The sequence below is a fragment of the Microchirus variegatus genome (assembly GCF_963457635.1).
Source record: "Microchirus variegatus genome assembly, chromosome: 21".
NCBI lineage: Eukaryota > Metazoa > Chordata > Actinopteri > Pleuronectiformes > Soleidae > Microchirus > Microchirus variegatus.
The window spans coordinates 8,613,300-8,632,931 of NC_139822.1; the positions used below are offsets into that span (position 1 = coordinate 8,613,300).

The 19,632-nt window shown below is 38.4% G+C and overlaps 4 protein-coding genes and 1 long non-coding RNA gene across 5 annotated transcripts; 3 read left to right on the forward strand and 2 right to left on the reverse strand.

Annotated features, from left to right (window-relative positions):
- Positions 1 to 334: 334 nt before the first annotated feature.
- On the forward strand, positions 335 to 646 carry LOC310942160 (histone H4; the record flags this gene model as incomplete). The annotated part of the gene is made up of 1 exon (XM_083907477.1): positions 335 to 646. The coding sequence occupies one exon, from the start codon at positions 335 to 337 to the stop codon at positions 644 to 646; it is 312 nt and encodes a 103-aa protein (XP_083763603.1).
- Positions 647 to 2,078: 1,432 nt separating this feature from the next.
- Positions 2,079 to 2,453, forward strand: LOC310942408 (histone H2B-like; the record flags this gene model as incomplete). The annotated part of the gene is made up of 1 exon (XM_083907788.1): positions 2,079 to 2,453. One exon carries the CDS (start codon positions 2,079 to 2,081, stop codon positions 2,451 to 2,453), a length of 375 nt encoding a protein of 124 aa, XP_083763914.1.
- Positions 2,454 to 6,126: 3,673 nt separating this feature from the next.
- On the reverse strand, positions 6,127 to 7,057 carry LOC310942200. Its single transcript, XR_014593101.1, has 3 exons — positions 6,986 to 7,057; positions 6,361 to 6,469; positions 6,127 to 6,259 (listed from the first exon to the last, which is right to left on the reverse strand). It is a non-coding gene; the product is annotated as an uncharacterized lncRNA (long non-coding RNA).
- Positions 7,058 to 13,646: 6,589 nt separating this feature from the next.
- Positions 13,647 to 14,021, forward strand: LOC310942197 (histone H2B-like; the record flags this gene model as incomplete). The annotated part of the gene is made up of 1 exon (XM_083907520.1): positions 13,647 to 14,021. The coding sequence occupies one exon, from the start codon at positions 13,647 to 13,649 to the stop codon at positions 14,019 to 14,021; it is 375 nt and encodes a 124-aa protein (XP_083763646.1).
- Positions 14,022 to 17,932: 3,911 nt separating this feature from the next.
- Positions 17,933 to 18,307, reverse strand: LOC310942448 (histone H2B-like; the record flags this gene model as incomplete). The annotated part of the gene is made up of 1 exon (XM_083907830.1): positions 17,933 to 18,307. One exon carries the CDS (start codon positions 18,305 to 18,307, stop codon positions 17,933 to 17,935), a length of 375 nt encoding a protein of 124 aa, XP_083763956.1.
- Between the last annotated feature and the right edge of the window lie 1,325 nt (positions 18,308 to 19,632).

The window sequence follows — 19,632 nt, forward strand, 5'->3', positions numbered from 1 at the left end:
AATATATATATATATATATATACAAATGAAAACAATAACATTATTATTTATGTTGGGTTTGTTTATTTTTTATTTAATATTTTCTTATTATTTTTGACAGACTTCTCTGTCATACTGTCACTGACGTTATTCTCCTGTTGGGGGCGCTGATGCACCATAAACTCCTTTTTCCACCATGAAAACCCACAGAGGAAGAATATAGCGCCCCTGTCTTCAAACAGGTCCTCAAATAGACTTTGAATAGCTGAGAATCTCAGTATAAGGCAATATTAGCTTTGATTAAGGGTATCTAAATAATCACATAATTAGTGAATATTCTGACTAATACGCAAAAATGAGTGGACGAGGAAAGGGCGGTAAAGGTCTAGGTAAAGGCGGCGCTAAGCGTCACCGCAAAGTTCTCCGTGATAACATCCAGGGAATCACCAAGCCCGCCATCCGCCGTCTGGCTCGCCGCGGCGGAGTGAAGCGAATCTCGGGTCTGATCTACGAGGAGACTCGCGGTGTGCTCAAGGTTTTCCTGGAGAACGTGATCCGTGACGCCGTCACCTACACCGAGCACGCCAAGAGGAAGACTGTGACCGCCATGGACGTGGTCTATGCTCTGAAGAGACAGGGAAGAACTCTGTACGGCTTCGGCGGTTAAACATGGAACCTGAACGCAACACGACGCTGAGAAACAACAACAACGGCTCTTTTAAGAGCCAACCACTTTGTCTCTGAGAGATTACAGTCCTAATGTGTATATAAACTCATTACACGATATATTTCACAATATTAATATACATATAAATGTCCCACATTATCAGCGAGTTCATTATTTGTTAATTATGTTTTCTTTAGGTTCCTAGATACACGGGCTGATTTATTTATATCGATGCGGAACTATTTATCGCAGTCCGGACCAAATTAATCAACGCACTCGTCAAATGTAGCGCCAAACAAGCTAGCTAGAAAAGACGTCGAACGAGAGACATCGTTGTGAAAACAAAGGAAGATAAAGACACGGGAGAAATATTCAAGGATATTTAAGCCCCTAAGAATAAACACGGCTTCTTCACCAAGACTTAGAGCCTCAGGCTTATTACTGGAGGGAGCGACAGCATTGATTTAAATGTCTGTAGACGTGGAGTTGCATGGTTCTGTGGTTCTAATCTGGTTTCTGCCATGTCTTTGTCCTTCCGTTTATGCATTAGATTATTATTTTTTCCCTGTTGTCGTTCGTTAACAGCTGGGAGATGTGTTTTAATGTCTTAATCTGGAGAACAATAACAAGTTTTACATCTGCTGAGTTGTTTTGATCTCACTTAAAGTGGAACATTTACCATTTGTCTAATTTGTGTGTAAAATGTCCACATTATCTCTTACACTGGAGCTGAAGAAGCTTTCTTTTTGTCTATTGTGGATAATATCTCATTCTGTACGAAAAGACTCCATTTTAGTTCATTCATGTGAAATATTTTTTCTGTATCGCAGTTTATTTTTTACCTGACAGTTTTCTTTTAGAGCCCCCTCCCTTTTTTAGCTTTTATCAACTTAACTTTAAATTTTTCTGTCTCTGAAGAAATAACTGAAGAATAGTTAGGATTTGTTTATTTAATCAAATGTATCATGTATGGCTGAAATAATTACTCGATTACTAAATTAATCGTCAACTATTTTGACAATCGATTAATCGGTTTAAGGAATTAAAACAAGTTTATGCGATTTTTGTATGTGATTCAGCTCCTAAATGTGAATATTTCTCTGGTTTCTTTGCATCCATGTAACAAAGAAATCATTCAAACTGAATTGTTTTTTTTGGTACAAAAGAAGACATTTGAGAAAATCGTTTTACTTTAGAAAATAATCGACAGATTAATCATTAAGAAAATAATCGTCAGTTTCAGCTCTAGTATCATTGTTTCAAACAAAGACAACACAGTCACCTCCTCATTCAACCGCAGTGAGAGATTCAGCCAATCACAGGAGGGGGATCACACAGCGGTGTTTGCATCGAGCCTTTATAACAACAGTCTCCTCCTCTTGCTGCAGCTCACTCATTCGTGCATCACTGTGGTCAGTAGTGAACTCTAAGGATGCCTGAACCCGCAAAGTCCGCGCCCAAGAAGGGCTCTAAGAAAGCCGTGACTAAGAGCGCCGCTAAGGGCGGAAAGAAGAGGAGAAAGAGCAGGAAGGAGAGCTACGCCATCTACGTGTACAAGGTGTTGAAGCAGGTCCACCCCGACACTGGCATCTCGTCCAAGGCCATGGGCATCATGAACTCGTTCGTCAACGACATCTTTGAGCGCATCGCCGGTGAGGCGTCTCGTCTGGCTCACTACAACAAGCGCTCCACCATCACCTCCAGGGAGATCCAGACCGCCGTGCGCCTCCTGCTGCCCGGTGAGCTGGCCAAGCACGCCGTGTCCGAGGGAACCAAGGCCGTCACCAAGTACACCAGCTCCAAGTAAACACGGGACTCCACCACAACAACAACAACAACACAACGGCTCTTTTAAGAGCCACACACTTTATCTAAGAGAGTCAATTTATTCCTTTATACTGTGTGAATGTGGACATTAACTGGAAGATATATTTATAGTACAGTATAAAATGCTGTATGTCAATATTTGTTAATGGGATGAGTTATAAATGGAATTGTAGGTCACAGGAATATATTTTTTTATTATAATTTAATCTTGTACCTCCCAAATAAATAGAAGGGTCTCATTTGTGTTTCTTTATTAAAGCAAATAAAAACTAACGTTGAACAAAAGAGGGATTTCATTCCTGAAGTCACGTCACTCACCTCTGTGAAGGTCTAATGCGCCCCCTGCTGGACAAGACGTGTTAATGCAGGATGCTTGACCACAAACACTGAGAAAAAACACTCTGCGGTTTACGGAGGACACGTGTGAGCAAAAATAATCTTATTTCTAGTTCCTTTATTATATAAATGTGTCCTCACTGGCTGAAGGAAATGTCTGGTCCAGCTCTAGTTATGTTCTGTTCAACTGATGTTCTCAACATTCAAAAATAGAAAAAGTCCAGCGGACGTGGTAAAAATTCACAGACATTTATTCATCAGCGTTTTAGAAATTAAAAACTGAAAATTGGCATGTGCATATGTATTGACCCCATTTGTTATGGAGCCCATAAAAAGCTCTGGTGCAACCAATGACCTGATCAGAAGTCTACGTATAGTATAGTATCTACTAGTATATCCTCCATAGAGTTGGACTTCATGGCAGAGAGGCCAGAAGAACCAAATTGGCATGTTTTGAGTTTGCTCAAAGGCACCTGGGAGATGAGTTGAGGGCCAAGTTTAAGGGCTGTATCGCCCTCAATATTGGGATTTTCCGAGACCACCCTTGGGAGCAAGGGCTACCCAGAATGCATTGCGTGTTTTGCCATAACAAAGATGGCGCCGAAAGCAGCTATACGAGTAAGCTACAAATTAAGTTTTTTTTTTTGTTAATAGAGATATAAAAATGATCAAACCATTGTATTATCTTAGTTTAGGCCCATATTATGGATCGCTGACGTCATTGTTGAGTAACATTTATTCTTATTTTATGATCTTTTGTCAATAGTCGGCCGGTGCGGACAAGCGATGGTTTGCTATGGTTTGACAGACTGGACGCAGCTTTCGCGTTATTCTGCCCCCTACAGTCTGAAGACGTATCTGCATTTAAGGGGTGTCCCATTTCTAAGTGACAAAATAACCCTCAACACTTGGTTTTGAGGGCCTGTTAAGATTAAGGGTTGAGCTTGAGGGTTAAGATTTAGGGTTAAAATAGGAATTGGAATTGGCCCTAAAAGTGAACTTTTCGGCCATCAAAGAAAACACTAAGGTGGCAGCATCATGCTGTGGCCATGTTTTTCAGGGGAAACTGGTCCGAGTTGAGGTAAAGATGGATGGTGCTAAATACACAGCTGTTCTTGAGCAAAAACCTGTGCAACTCTGTGTGTGATTTGAGGCTCGGACGGAGGTTCACCTTCCAGCAGGACAATGAGCCCAAACACACCGCTAACACATGTACATGTGTTGGAACTGCCTCGTCAACAAGCCCCAAAAAAATCTGAGTGAACAGTAATGCACAATTACTTTTCTGTTATTTTGTCCTGTTTGTTGTTCGCTTCACAATAAAACATATAAATAAAAATCTTCAAAGTTGTGTTGATCTCATCTGTAGGCTTCTCTCACCACCGGATTCCATGGACGGACTTGACTGGACTACACTACACTACACTGGACTGGAGTCGGTTGTGAGTAACAGTAACCTTTGTAGGTTTTATTTAAGTGTTAAAATCAAGGTTTAAACACAAGTTACATTTTTGTTGGAATGAGTGTAAAGTCAAACAGGTTGTTTCATTTTTCAAATGTTCAGTGTGGTTTAAATAATGATAATAATAATAATAATAATAATAAGGTTTAAAAGGGTATCAAGTTCCATTCTTTTTAATTTCTCACAGTGAAGTTGTAGTGTTTTAGTGCTACCAGCAGGGGGTGTCACACTGTGTGAGGATTTAGAACTTTAAATAACCTTTTTTATTATTATTATTATTTGAAAACGGCTCTTTCTTCCCTTAAATTTGATGAAAAGTCGGCTGATTCTCAGACGATGAACCTGCCGATTAATCAATCTAGATTAACTACAGGATTGCAGTGAGATTAATCTAGATTTAAAAGAAATTGATCTATGCCCAGCACAAAAAAAAAATTAAAAAAACCTTTTGTTCTATTTGCTTTTCTCTGGTGTAGGATCATGATTTGGCTTCAGTCTGGAGCAGCAACGAGAAATCATTGTCAGTGTGAAAATATAGAATCTTTAACATCTATATATGGAATGAACTGGCATATTTTAGTTGACAAAAATGCTAAAACACTCGAGTTTATCAACTTGCCCTACCTTCTTCCAAACAGAGCAAAAGCAAACGCAGTGAATGTTGCCAGGATATTACGATATAATACGCGTCACTGCTCTTGCTAGGTATCTGCGTCGCTAGCAGCATAAGCTAATATTTAATGAGTCGCTGCAATTACTTTTTATGATGATCACCTTCAAACTCTTTTTGGGATCAAAATCCCTTGTTCCAGCCGGGGTTCGAACCCGGGAACCTGGGTTATTATTATTATTATTATTATTATTAATAATACATCATGCACTTTTCAACTTTACAAAAGAAAGAAAAAAACTATCACCAGCTTCCCAGTGGTGCTGTGTTCGTCGTTTAAACTGTCCGATGGGAAACACACTCTAAGACAAAGTCTGTTCCGCCTGTCAGGAAACACTGACGTACGTACGTTTCACAGCTGTAAAATACACTATGTGTGATCATAATAGTACGTTTTTAACTCACATTACACAAATGCACGTGTTTACATCATATTTATTCACACAACATAACCAGGGAGTTTTCCGTGGCTCTGGTGATTTGAACGTGGCTGGACGGAGGATGATGTGGTGGTACAAACTGCACCATCCGCTGGACGACTGCGAGAACTACACGTACTAACCTGTACTGAGCTGTCGTATTGTACAGTATTTCTTGGGACATTTAAGCTCGTTCCCATGTTTAATATTTGGCTTTGTATCTGAGCATATTCACGTTAATTTAACTTTTAATCAAATCAAACTTTGTTTTACCCAAAGCTAAAGGTGCTACGATCAGACACAGTCAAGAAAACAAAATGAAAGAAGATAACCTAGACATGTTCAGGGTCGGTCTCTTGTGTCACGTATGAAGTTACAAGGTGATCGGTCAGTGTGTGACAGAGTTATAGGGCACTTCCTGTTTCGTGGAGAATGGTCGAAATTTGACCAAATTACGATGGTTGGCGTGGCCACGCCCCTTTTGAATCTGCCAAACATCCCCAACACAAGTCAGATATGAATTCTGATATGAATATGAACTTATTTTGTATCATAAATATGTTGTTGTGAAGTACAAGTCGTTCCATATCAAAACAAGCCCTTTTACTTTGAAATTCTGGGAAATATCATCATGAATATGAATATTCAACAGTGACAGACGTGTATTCTATTCTGACAAATAATCCAGAGTAATGTTTAATAGTAATAATAATAATTTAAAAAAAATACAAAGAAGCAAAGAAGTTAAGGGAATATTCTTTTTTTTATTCCATGTCAGCAAAGAGCCACAAGACTTTATTTGAACCTTCTCAGGTCAGCAGAGTTCACAGCCAAATCCTCCACGACGTCTGATTCCAGGTGAGTCTTGTCGTCGCATCACGGCTTAGTACACGCAACATCTAGTTAAAATAAAATAAATAAATAAAAAACATATCATCACATTACACAAGCGAATACACACGAGAATATTGTTATGCTGCAACTGGACGTCTCTACTTACTTTTGATGATGATGGCACTTGAAGAAAGGAAAGTAAACTTCGTGATGGAGGCATTTATGTTTGCATGCTGTTCTGAATAGGCCACAAAAGAAAGCCTCGTTCTCTGCAACTGTGATCACAAACATCACAAAAGCAAAACATAAAACAGAAGCTTTGTTTACCTCTTCACTTTATGAGCTGTGTGTGCGTGCGTGTGCAGAGGCGATTCTAGGGTCTGTTTGGGCCCTAAGCAAACATTAAAAGTTCCCAGGGGGCCCTTCCTTCTGACCAATGTTCATCACCTTTATGTTATAAATAATCTGACACCAACGAAAAATGTATGAATTCAAAAGTTTTTTTTATTCGAAATGAATGAAATAACGTGGAAAGACCTTGTAATTTTGAAAATAAAGTATGTGAAAATGTAAATAACAATAAGATACTGTAAATCTTAACGTGAGGTGGGGAGATTGCAAATCATCCCTTGTTGTTTAAGGGGACAGGAATGCACCTGGTCACTGCACATTTCAGTAAAAACAGCCCTCAGGCTCCGAGTGCGTTGGGCGTGCGTGCGTGCGTGCGTGCGTGCGTGCGTGCGTGCGTGCGTGCGTGCGTGCGTGCGTGCGTGTGTGTGTGTTAAACTTACCATAAAGCATCAGGACAACCACGAGAACCAAGACGGCCACACGACAAAGAGACATCCTCGCTTCTGGAACTGTTGCTTCACGATGATGATGATGATGATGATGATGATGATGTTGAGACACAAGAGTTGCTCTTATTTAACTGCTCAGCTTAGACGAGGGGCGGAGCTTAAACAGGTGAGAGGAGGGACTTTGTTTCTAATCTGAACGATGACTTCATCTGGACACGTTTAACGTCACCTTTAACTACAACACGTTACACATAAAGTGACATTTCTATATCGTATGGAGTTAAATTTGTTCCACCGATATATGTATGTGTGCAAATTGTGATCCACGTGCATTTCTTGATTTGTATGTACGTGTTTTCCACACATAAAAAAAATCCAATTTGTAACTTGTATATTGATTTTTACAAATAAAGATGTCATTTGTAAAAAATGAAATTTTGCATTTGTGAATTGTGATTTCATTTGTGGATCGCCAGAACGGATTACGGATTTTTGAGACATTTTTTCCATGAAAGTGGCACAGAATCCACACGAATGTGCAGCTTGTGATCCACGCGTATTTCTCGATTTGTATGTGTGTTTTGAGATCCACAAATGAACGAATTGTGATCTCGCATTTGTGGATCGCCAGAACATGCATTCCTCGTTTTTACGAATCCCAAAAACCCACATTGGTGTGCATGGTATATTTGTCTCAGTAATGCCTCCCTTCATCAGCAGGGGGCAGTGTTTTCCACGTAAAATCTAGCTTCAATCCGTGAACAAGACGCTCATTCGTTTTTCATAATAAAACCAGAAAACTGATCCGTCAATACGCACAAACAGCAGAGGAAATCGCGGGTGTGAGTCGATATATTCAATAACATGGAAATGTACTTTTAATCTCATGAATCTGCGACTTTATTTTCTCGTATAATTTCCACTTGTAATCTCGTGCATCTCGAAATATTACCCCCTCCCCTACCCGGTCCGCAATTTCCTTTTTTTTAATGCTTGTGTTCCTGCTCGGGGCTCAGACCGTAGTCGGGAAGCACAGCGGAGAGTTTCCTCCAGGGCCGAAGTTGATGCTAACTTCAGGGCTAACCCCCTTCACTTTATCTCCAACAGTGGCAAAAAAAACCTCACACAGAGGCTCCACTTTGCGCTTGAGAAAGCGACTGTTTTATTTCACCCAAAAACAGCTGTGACACCCACTGTGACTGTGTTCTAAACTCTTATAGCGCCTCCTGCTGACCAGTCTCAACTCTTTTTTCTGGTTTTATTTTGAAAAACGAATGAGCGTCTTTGTTCGCGGATTGAAGCTAGATTCTACTTGGAAAACACTGCCACCTGCTGATGAAGGGAGGCATTACTGAGACAAATATACCATGCACTCCAATGTGTGTTTTTGGGATTTCGTAAAATCGAGAAATGCGTGTTCTGGCGATCCACAAATGCGAGATCACAATTCACAGATGCAAATTTCTGTTTTTACAAAGGTCACGTTATTTACAAATTACATCTTTATTTGTAAAAATCAACATACAAGTTAAAATTTTTATTTTTTTTTTTATTTGTGGATCTCAAAACATGTACATACAAATCAAGAAATATGCGTAGATCACAATTTGCACACATACAAATATCGGTGGAACAAATTAAACTCGTACATAATATTGTACGTCGTGCTGCTCGTTCTCCGTCAGCCGATTCACATCAAAACACCTCTCCTTTCTCTTTGACTTTGAAAGCTTTTAAAGATAAAACGTTTTACACCAAATATCACATCGAGCAATAAGATCGTTTGTTCTCTCGTCGTCCTCACATGTACTTCACACACTTTGGTGATTTCCCTGCCGTCTAAAGTTAACAACGTGCAGATTCTCATGACTTCTTTGAATAATAACTTATTCAGCTTCCAGTGCAGATACCTGGCAGTGACAGTGACACATTGATTTTGGCGCCTGAACGATGATACAACAGCCTGAGGATCATCAGAAATAATATTATTCTGAACCACATCCTTCACTTCTGTTTGTTCTTCTCTTTTTTGTGCCAGGGTTGTCGTGCCATTGTGAGAAAAGATAACAATGAACAAATGGAATTTTCACTTGAAATTAATACCAGGAACAACGTGGCTGAGTGACAGCGAGTCACCATGAGCGATGATAACACCGCTGACACCACAGCAGCACAAATACAAATATGAAAGTGGCCGCATCCCCATTCTCTCATGTGTGGTTGAAACCAGATTTCCGGTTTTGGCAACCCAGCCGTGACACAGATTCATTCATGCGTTCACCATGTCATTATAATTTCTCTCGGAGGTTTTTACATTCCTAATATTTATTTTAAAATTAATTATTTGGCAACTAAACCTTAAGGTGTCTACACTAGATAAACATTATTATTTTTATCATTGTGGGGTTCTTCAGATTTTTGCTCTCTGTAGGTCAGGTTTTAAGCATCCTTAACATCCAATTCTACATTTGAAGACAGGAAAAGAATCACACAAATACACAAATTCATATATTCAGTATAATATCTACACACAATCCATTTATAAACCATAACCATCACTTAGACGTATCATTTATTGGTTTAAATTGGTTGCACCAATTGACAAATATTGGTTGCACCACCTGATCACATTAGTTATGACATGAAATATGCTGAAAAAAATGATGAAGTGCAGGGGATCTTGGTAGATGTTAATAAAACGTGGTGACAGACTCTTAAAGAGCAGAGCTCACTTTTCATTGTCTTCACTCCATGTTCTCAATCTTTGTGTAGAAGACACTTTAGCGCTGCAATTAAGGGAATAACAGATGCATCAGATGAGCTGATCTCTTTATTTAACTGCTCAGAGAGAGAGAATGGTCTCTGGTGTGAAGTCACTGTCGCAGGGAGTTCATAATCTGCTCCGTATGCAGCCAAGTTTCGCAAAGAGACGTTCCAGCATTTAATAGGTGCTGTTCCACAGTGAACTCGCTGTGTTTCGGCCGCCAAATTATCAGTGCATCCCTAAATATAACATCTTTATTGACAAGAACAATGTAACCGTAATAATGACGTATTTGATGATGTGACTTGAGTTTCAATCAGCACATGGACAAGGGAGCGCTCGCCGATTACATGGGGGCGCAGCGGCCATGATCCCTGGTTTAGAAAAATTTGTGGTGTATAAAAATGTTTTAATTAAAATAAACAACAACAACTCTTAGCCTGGTGGGGGGGCAAGTAAACCCTGGTGGCCCACCAGGCTTATAATGCACTGGGGGAAACCCTGTAATAATAATAATAACTGTTGTAGAACTTTCCAGCAGGTAAAACTGTATGTGTTAGATGTTATGACTAAGTCCATGGAGCATGTGTTGTTCTAAATGAAAGCACAGTTGTCAGCTGGATCATTGCTAATACTTGCCCTGTGTCATGCTAATTTTGAAAGGGATATTGGAATCTAAAATGTACAAATTATCATGCAAAATGATTTAAAGTGTGTAATATCTTTCCATTCAAAACTAATAAACATTCCAGAAGTGTCATGGATAACCTTAGAGCCTTGAATAGCATTATATAGTGACATTCCTTGCAGTTGTGCCACCTGACAATTGCAACTATTATTATTTTAATCCTGCGTTGGACAGCTCCATCATTACCTGATGTATCAAACAAATGGACTATGGATGTTGACGTAAAAAAAACAAAAACAAACTGCAGACCAAGGTAAGCCCATACCAGTACAAACACACATTTCTCCTATGGATATCTATATTTAATTTATTCATATATACCAAATAAGAAATGAATGTGCGTCATCTGTGAACGTGTAGTTGAACATGCTCAGGAAAAGCGTAATTTCCTGATTTACAAATATAATATAACTATAAATAACCGCAGTCATGTGCGCGCACCGCTGTGCCGGTTAAGACCTGCCTTTTAAACGTGCTAAATATAATATAGACGCAAAAATAAGCACCGCAATCATTTTCAGGTTTGATAAATCACTTTGCGCATGCTAAAATAACATATTTACATTTTCTCCTCCCATCACACGCAGAATTGCGTGTAAACACCCCACATTGCATATGCATTAAGGCAAGAACGCTCAATGGGTTGCGAGTGCTATTTTGCCCGTCTGAGGGACGCGCTCCTCGTTGCGCCTTGTTAGTAGATCAGCATCAACGCTAATCTGCCTGTGCAATCCAGTTTGCACACGTTTTTGCATGCGCAAAGCTTTAGTAAATCAGGCCCAACGAGTTGTATGATAAAATAATTTTTTTCTAGTTTTACATTGGTTTACATTAGTTTTCCACCTGACATGGAAAGTGTACAAACCTACATATAGTTGAAAATAGTTATTTTTATCAGTATTCGACAGAGAATCCAATGCAGTTACATTTGTATCAATAATAATAGTTTTCTCCACAGTCCAAAGACGTGCAGATTCTCATGACTTCATTGAATAATAACTTATTCAGCTTCCAGTGCAGATACCTGGCAGTGACAGTGACACGTTGACTTTTGTGCCTGAACGCTGATACAACAGCCTGAAGATCATCAGAAATAATATTATTCTGAACCACATCCTTCACTTCTGTTTGTTGTTCTCTTTTTTGTGCCAGGTTGTCATGCCGTTGTGAGAAAAGATAACAATGAACAAAGGCACTTTTCACTTGAATATTGTGAAAGAAATTTCCCTGGAGTTGTCGGTGTTGAGTAAATCAAGTATTTACTGCATGCATGAAGGAGAGACCCTGTCACCAAGATGGTCTAAGAATACAGAACGCAACAAAAGAAAAAGAAAACAACAACATAAAAACAAAACATTTTTTCCAATTAGTTTGTTCTAAAAGTTGTCTTTTTTTCTTTTCTTTTTTTACTTATTTCTCTGTGGTTGTGAATTTTTTTATCTATGCCTTCTGGGATCTCCTGATCCTGCATGGGTGACCCACCCATCTATCTGATTTCGTTCAGCGTGCAGAACGTGTGTCCAGACATTCGCTATGTGGTCCCAGTTTCCCATCTGACGCGTGTAGCCACGGCACGATCGAGCAGGTCATCGTACGCCTCATTGTCTGCGTCGATGCCAGAGCGAGCTGCGAAAACAGAGTCCATATGTGTGCGGTAGTCAGCTGCTAACTCGCCCTCCTTTTGTTAATTGTGTTGTGAATCTCAGGCCAACACACTCTTACAACACACAGCTTCTACCTCCTGTAGAGTTGGATTGGCATTTAGCTGTGTGTGTCTCTGAGAAAGGAGGGGGTGCAGACTTGGGGACAGCACATGGCGGAGGCAGATTCAATCCTAAACACACTTTGGACAACTTTCAGCACAAATACATAGTCTTCAAGACACTCTACAAATTACTCACACAGGCACGCAAAGCTATTTCTTCAGAGTTTTTCCTTATTCGTCAGTCAGTCCCCGATTTCTCCTCTCTTGGTGATTAATCTGAAAACAACATAGCGTCCTATGTCGTTCCCCATGACCTTTATTATCTCCTGCGACTAATTTTAGATTACTTTAAAGGTGAAGTAAGTAGTTTATAGTGCCATCTAGAGGAGAGGCTGAAATTTACAACAAAGAACTGCTCCTCTGCTCACCCCCTCCCTTCCATGAGCGCTACGGTATCAGCTGGTCAAATGTCGTCCTCGTCGTCTTTCTCCGTGTCAGCAGATGAGGTTCGTGAGGCGAGGGAGAGGGCGGAGCTACCGCGGCCGTAGCAGACGAAGCGGAGAGAGTGGAGGCGGGACTTCCGCTACAAGTAAAGAGACGCTTGATTTGTTCTCTCGCGTTTGTCCTTACAGGCTCCTGTAGAAACATGGCGTCTCGCTGCTAACAGTGGCAATGCAACCGCAGCCCGCGACCATGTTATTTTACATGACTTTTTGAAACACTACGAAAATTAAACAAAAACTATTATACAGCGACTAGACAATGCAGGAGCACATAATATGTATAAAAAAGTGGATTTTGGGTTATGTAAACCCATAAATACTACACAGTGTCCCTTTAAGTATTAAGTATTTAAGTGTGTGTATATATATATATATACACACACGTTTCTAGTGTTTATCTATTTATCTATATCAAGAGTGGTATATATATGTATGTATGTATCTATCAATAAATATATACATATAAGTATATATATATACGTAAATTGTGTTTCAGTTATTTGATCTAATTTTGTAGTTGAAATTTTAAAAAGTATTCTATCTATCTATCTATCTATCTATCTATCTATCTATCTATCTATCTATCTATCTATCTATCTATCTATCTATCTATCTATCTATCTATCTATCTATCTATCTATCTATCTATCTATCTATCGATCTATAATAATAATAACTTTTATTTATAAAGCTATTCTATATATAGGTATATATACGTACGTAAAATAGCGTTTAAGTTATTTGATCTAATTTTGTAGGTTTTGGGTTTTTTTTAACTATTGGGTCAGCGTGGTGAATAATGATAAAAATGACGTCAGGTTGCACCATATTGAACAGCGACAACACAAGCCCCGCCCTCCAACCACAGCTAAGCCAATCACAGGAAAGGGATCACACAGCGGTGTTTGCATGGAGCCTTTATAACAACAGTCTCCTCCTCTGCTACAGCTCCTTCATTCGTTCATCACTGTGGTCAGTAGTGAACTCTCAGGATGCCTGAACCCGCAAAGTCCGCGCCCAAGAAGGGCTCCAAGAAAGCCGTGACTAAGAGCGCCGCTAAGGGCGGAAAGAAGAGGAGAAAGAGCAGGAAGGAGAGCTACGCCATCTACGTGTACAAGGTGTTGAAGCAGGTCCACCCCGACACTGGCATCTCGTCCAAGGCCATGGGCATCATGAACTCGTTCGTCAACGACATCTTTGAGCGCATCGCCGGTGAGGCGTCTCGTCTGGCTCACTACAACAAGCGCTCCACCATCACCTCCAGGGAGATCCAGACCGCCGTGCGCCTCCTGCTGCCCGGTGAGCTGGCCAAGCACGCCGTGTCCGAGGGAACCAAGGCCGTCACTAAGTACACCAGCTCCAAGTAAACACGGGACTCCACCACCACCACAACAACAACACAACGGCTCTTTTAAGAGCCACACACTTTATCTAAGAGAGCCAATATAATCCTTTATACTGTGGACATTTAACTCGTGACCGGAAGTGCGGTTATCTTCAGACCTTCCGTCCTAAATGTCTCTTTGTAGTCTTTCTCACTTTTTTTTACGAACTTAACACAAAGCAGGCGTTAATTAAACAAATAATAAAAAACATAAGCGTGGAATTTTTTATGTCTATAACGACATATTATGCAGTTTCTCACCATTAAAGGGAGTAAAGAGGCAGTCAGTTTTTCATTTTTAACGAAGTTGGTGTATTAAATATGAATAAATGCTCGTCATCACAATAATACTCAATTATCAGTGAAGATGATAAACTGCTTGTTTTCATTTATTACAGGTTAAAAAGCAACAATTAGTCATTTATTTGGGTACAGAATAAGAATCTGTGTATGTATGTATATATATGTACATATACATATATATAGACATACATGCGTGTGTATATATATATATATACATATGTATATATATATACATATGTATATATATATACATATGTATATATATATACATATGTATATATATATACATATGTATATATATATACATATGTATATATATATACATATGTATATATGTGTATATATGTGTATATATGTATATATGTGTATATATGTATATATGTATATATGTATATATATGTATATATGTATATATGTATATATGTATATGTATATATATATATATGTGTATGTATATATATATATATATATATATGTGTATGTGTATATATATATATGTATGTGTATATATATATATATATATATACACATGTATATATATACACATGTATGTATATATATACACATGTATATATATATATACACATGTATATATATATATACACATGTATATATATATATACACATGTATATATATATACACATGTATATATATATACACATGTATATATATATACACATGTATATATATATACACATGTATATATATATATACACATGTATACATATACATACACATGTATACATATACATACATATGTATGTATATGTATACACATATGTATGTATATGTATACACATATGTATATGTATATATATATATGTATATATATGTTTATGTATATATGCAGGAGCACATAATATGTATACAAAAGTGGATTTTGGGTAATATAAACCCATAAATACTACATATTGTCCCTTTAATTGACAGCTTATAATGGAAACTTTATTTTTTTTTACTTACACAAATTTACTTGCAGATTCAAAACGCTGCATATGGAGGACAGGACCTGACATATTAATAGGAATAAATAAATACAGAAATGTAGAAATACATGTAAGGCATTTATTTATTTATTCCTTTATTTATTCCCTCAGGAAATAGTTTTTGTTGTTGTTGGTTTTTTTTTTTTTAAATTAATGCAATGCGCTTCCGTAGTTATATGTTGTTTTACGCAAGCTCGATTAGGAATCTTTTCGGTGCCCAAAAGAGGTGTGCGGAGTGGTCATCTCACCTTTTAGAAATGATCTTTGTTTACCTGTATTTACCTCTGACGCGCTGCGGTGTTTTTACGTGAACAGTAAGATAAGTCAGATTTGAGCTTTAACAGGATAAATACTAAAAACAGGAGATTAAAATAAACCCTGAAACTAAGGAGACGACTGAGGAGCTGTGGTTTCGAGAGGAACTTCGCTGGATTCTGAATGATATCCCGGTGAGTTGTGGCTCGTGTGTCAACATGCTGCGCTAGCATGCTAACTGTTGTAGCGAAACGTAGAGGAGCCTTGTACGCTAATAAAAAACAGTCGTGGTAACATCGACAAGAGTCACATTTATTGGTTTTAAAATGTCATATTTGTTTGTGGGCTTAATTAATTTGAGTAGTTGTGTGTCTGGTAAATCTGCTCTTATCTGATCAGGCTGGTTACCATGAGTGCTAGCTATTTGCTTGCAATACATGTATTGACACAGGTTTAATTTGGCTAAACTCAATTTAGTTGCTAACAGCGTTAGCTGCAGTTTTGTTGAATAAGAAGAGTCAAAGCAAAACTTAACGATTAAACTTAACCATGTTGTTAACACTAAATCGAGCTCTAAAATAAAGGAGTTAATGCGTTTGTGTTAGAAATGCTAAAATAAATATTCAGTAAAAATCCGAAAATTCTAACTGAAATGACAACAAACCTCGGTCAGTGAGGACTGTTTGACTTTGATAGTTTACTGTGAATAAACTGCATATTCAGTCTTTTTAACTACATATTATGTATTTATTGCTTTTATTTTACAAATTGTTATTTTGCAGTGTGTTCTTTGAACATTGTTTTGATTCTCAGATTAATTGATAATGCCTTCATTTGTGTTACAATAACTTCTTATAGCGTGTTGTAATAATGAAGAGGATATTGATTGTATTTGTCTTTCTTTAGTTATTACAAACTAAAAAAATAAATACATAATCTTTGTTTGAATGTGAAATACAAATTACTGTGGATCTGCAGGAATGACTTTGTTGATTCTTATTATTATTAGTAGTAGTAATAATAATAATAATAATAATAATGTAATGATCTGTCCTCCAACACCTTAACAACAGGCATGTTGCAATTAAAGGTGTAATATTTATTTATTTTTTAAGTTTCTATTCTATAGTTTTTATACTTATACTTACATGTCGGATGATCAATAAAGTTATTGATCTTTCTCCATCTAATGTGTTCCTTCAGTTATGACGCTTTACTCAAAGTGATTGATGACGTCATACATCATTTTGTGATGTCAAATACTAGATTATAATGATAATTAAAGGGATCGTGTGCTGCTGTACCTCAGGTCTTTAGGGTTAGTTAGCTTCAGAGATGTGGACTGTGAGCAAAACATCATGAAAGCACTTATCAAATAATATTTTTTTTAAATAACAGTATCATTGCCTGATTCATCCAATACCTTGGTCTTCAAATATAGGTCCTTTATCAAGGAAAAGTGTGATAAATCTTCTGTAATAATTATAAACTTTATTGACCAAGTGTGTGCACACAAACAATGGATATGTTTCAAGTATAAAGCCCATTTTATACTTCTGCGTAAAGTGCTCTGCGGAGGTTACGCAGAGACTCTGCGTCGGTTACGCAGAGACTCTGCGTCGACGCAGAGCCTGTCGAAGAGCCTCTACGTCATCTCCGACTGCACGAAATATTTTTTAAGTGTCCGTCACTCTGTCAAGGGACAACGGAAACGGCAAGAGCTGCGATTGGTCCTCAGGACAGGCTGAGCTAAGCTGCTCTGTGCCGGCTCACAGTGAGCACCCAGCGCCCACAGAGGCGGGGCTGATCCCCGCCGATAACGCCGCTGCCAAACTATAAATACGTCATATCTTAACACACAAGCAAATGTTAAGACTCTAAATGGCCAATTTCTCGCCTCAAATTATCTTAAAACTGCGTTCCGTCACACAGAAAAGTGAGAAACGGCTACGGTTTCAACAACAGTCTTTCTCTCTCTTTCTTTCTCGGACGCCATTGCTCACTGTAGCCAGAAGCACAACAACCTTGCGCAGGGACCCCTACTGATTGGGCGGGAAATTGCAGCCCGGTCCGTCAAGACGCAGAAGTATAAAGGCTTGAGGCGTCTCCGTGGTGACGCAGATGGATAACGCAATACGCAGTCGGAGAAGTATAATGTGGCCTTAACGAGATCTTTCACAGTAGAGGAACTGTGCAAATGGTTATTATTTTAAAGTAGATGCCAATAACAGACGATTTTCACACCACAGTATAAAGGATTAAATTGACTCTCTTAGATAAAGTGTGTGGCTCTTAAAAGAGCCGTTGTGTTGTTGTTGTTGTTGTTGTTGTGGTGGTGGAGTCCCGTGTTTACTTGGAGCTGGTGTACTTGGTGACGGCCTTGGTTCCCTCGGACACGGCGTGCTTGGCCAGCTCACCGGGCAGCAGGAGGCGCACGGCGGTCTGGATCTCCCTGGAGGTGATGGTGGAGCGCTTGTTGTAGTGAGCCAGACGAGACGCCTCACCGGCGATGCGCTCAAAGATGTCGTTGACGAACGAGTTCATGATGCCCATGGCCTTGGACGAGATGCCAGTGTCGGGGTGGACCTGCTTCAACACCTTGTACACGTAGATGGCGTAGCTCTCCTTCCTGCTCTTTCTCCTCTTCTTTCCGCCCTTAGCGGCGCTCTTAGTCACGGCTTTCTTGGAGCCCTTCTTGGGCGCGGACTTTGCGGGTTCAGGCATCCTGAAAGTTCGCTACTGACCACAGTGATGAACGACTGTAAGAGCTGCAGTGCAGAGGAAGAGACTGTTGTTATAAAGGCTCCATGCAAACACCGCTGTGTGATCCCCCTCCTGTGATTGGCTGAATCTCTCACTGTGATTGGATGAGGAGGAGACTGTTGTCTTTGTTTGAAACGGACTGGAGACATTTTAGAAAAAAAACTTGATACTAGAGCTGCAACTGACGATTATTTTCTTCATGATTAATCTGTCGATTATTTTCTCGATTAATCGAAGTAAAACTATTTAGTTTGAATGATTTCCTTGTTCCATGGAGCGAATAAACCAGAGAAATATTCACATTTAAGAAGCTGAAAAATCACATAAACGTGTTTTAATTCCTTAAACCGATGAATCAATTGTCAAAATCGTTGATGATTCATTTAGTAATCGAGTAATTGTTCCAGTCATACATGATATATTTGATTAAAGAAACAAATCCTAACTATTCTTCAGTTATTTATTCAAAGAGAGAAAAACTCAAGACATAAATTTTATTTTAAATAACAGTCATTTTATCATGATTTGTATCAAAGACACATGATCTATTTTATTAAAGAAACAAATCAATATAAACGATATCCTTTAATTGTCTCATTTCTCTGCTTCTGTATCTTCAAGACAATTATTATCGCGAAGTAACTAAAACTTGGAAAAATAAAAGAGGAATAAATTGGAATAAAAAAAATAAACAAAGTTTATAAAAGCTAAAAAAAAAAAAAAAAAGGGAGGGGGCTCTAAAAGAAAACTGTCAGGTAAAAAATAAACTGTGATATAGAAATAATATTTCACTTGAATTTAAACTAAAATGGAGTCTTTTCATACAGAATGAGATATTGTCCACAATAAAGGATAAAATCAGTCTTCAGCACTAGAGTAAGAGATAATGTGGACATTTTACACAAATTGTGAGAGTGAGATCAAAACAACTCCGGATTAACTCCGTTAATCTTGTTATTGTTCTCCAGATTAAGACATTAAAACACATCTCCCAGCTGCTAACGAAGGGCAATAGGGAAAAAAATAATCTAATGCATAATTAGAAAGACAAAGAAATGGCAGAAACCAGATTAGAGAGATTAGAACTACAGAACCATGCTACTCCACGTCTACAGACATTTAAATCAATGCTCTTCTTGGTGAAGCGAGTTTATTCCAAAAATCAGAGCAAATCCAATAAATAACCAAGAATACAAAACTAAACATAAGAATGTTTGTCCTAAATTACAACAGCTGGCTTTAATGAAAGGAATTTATACCAAAGCGTACAGCTTAAACATCGATTT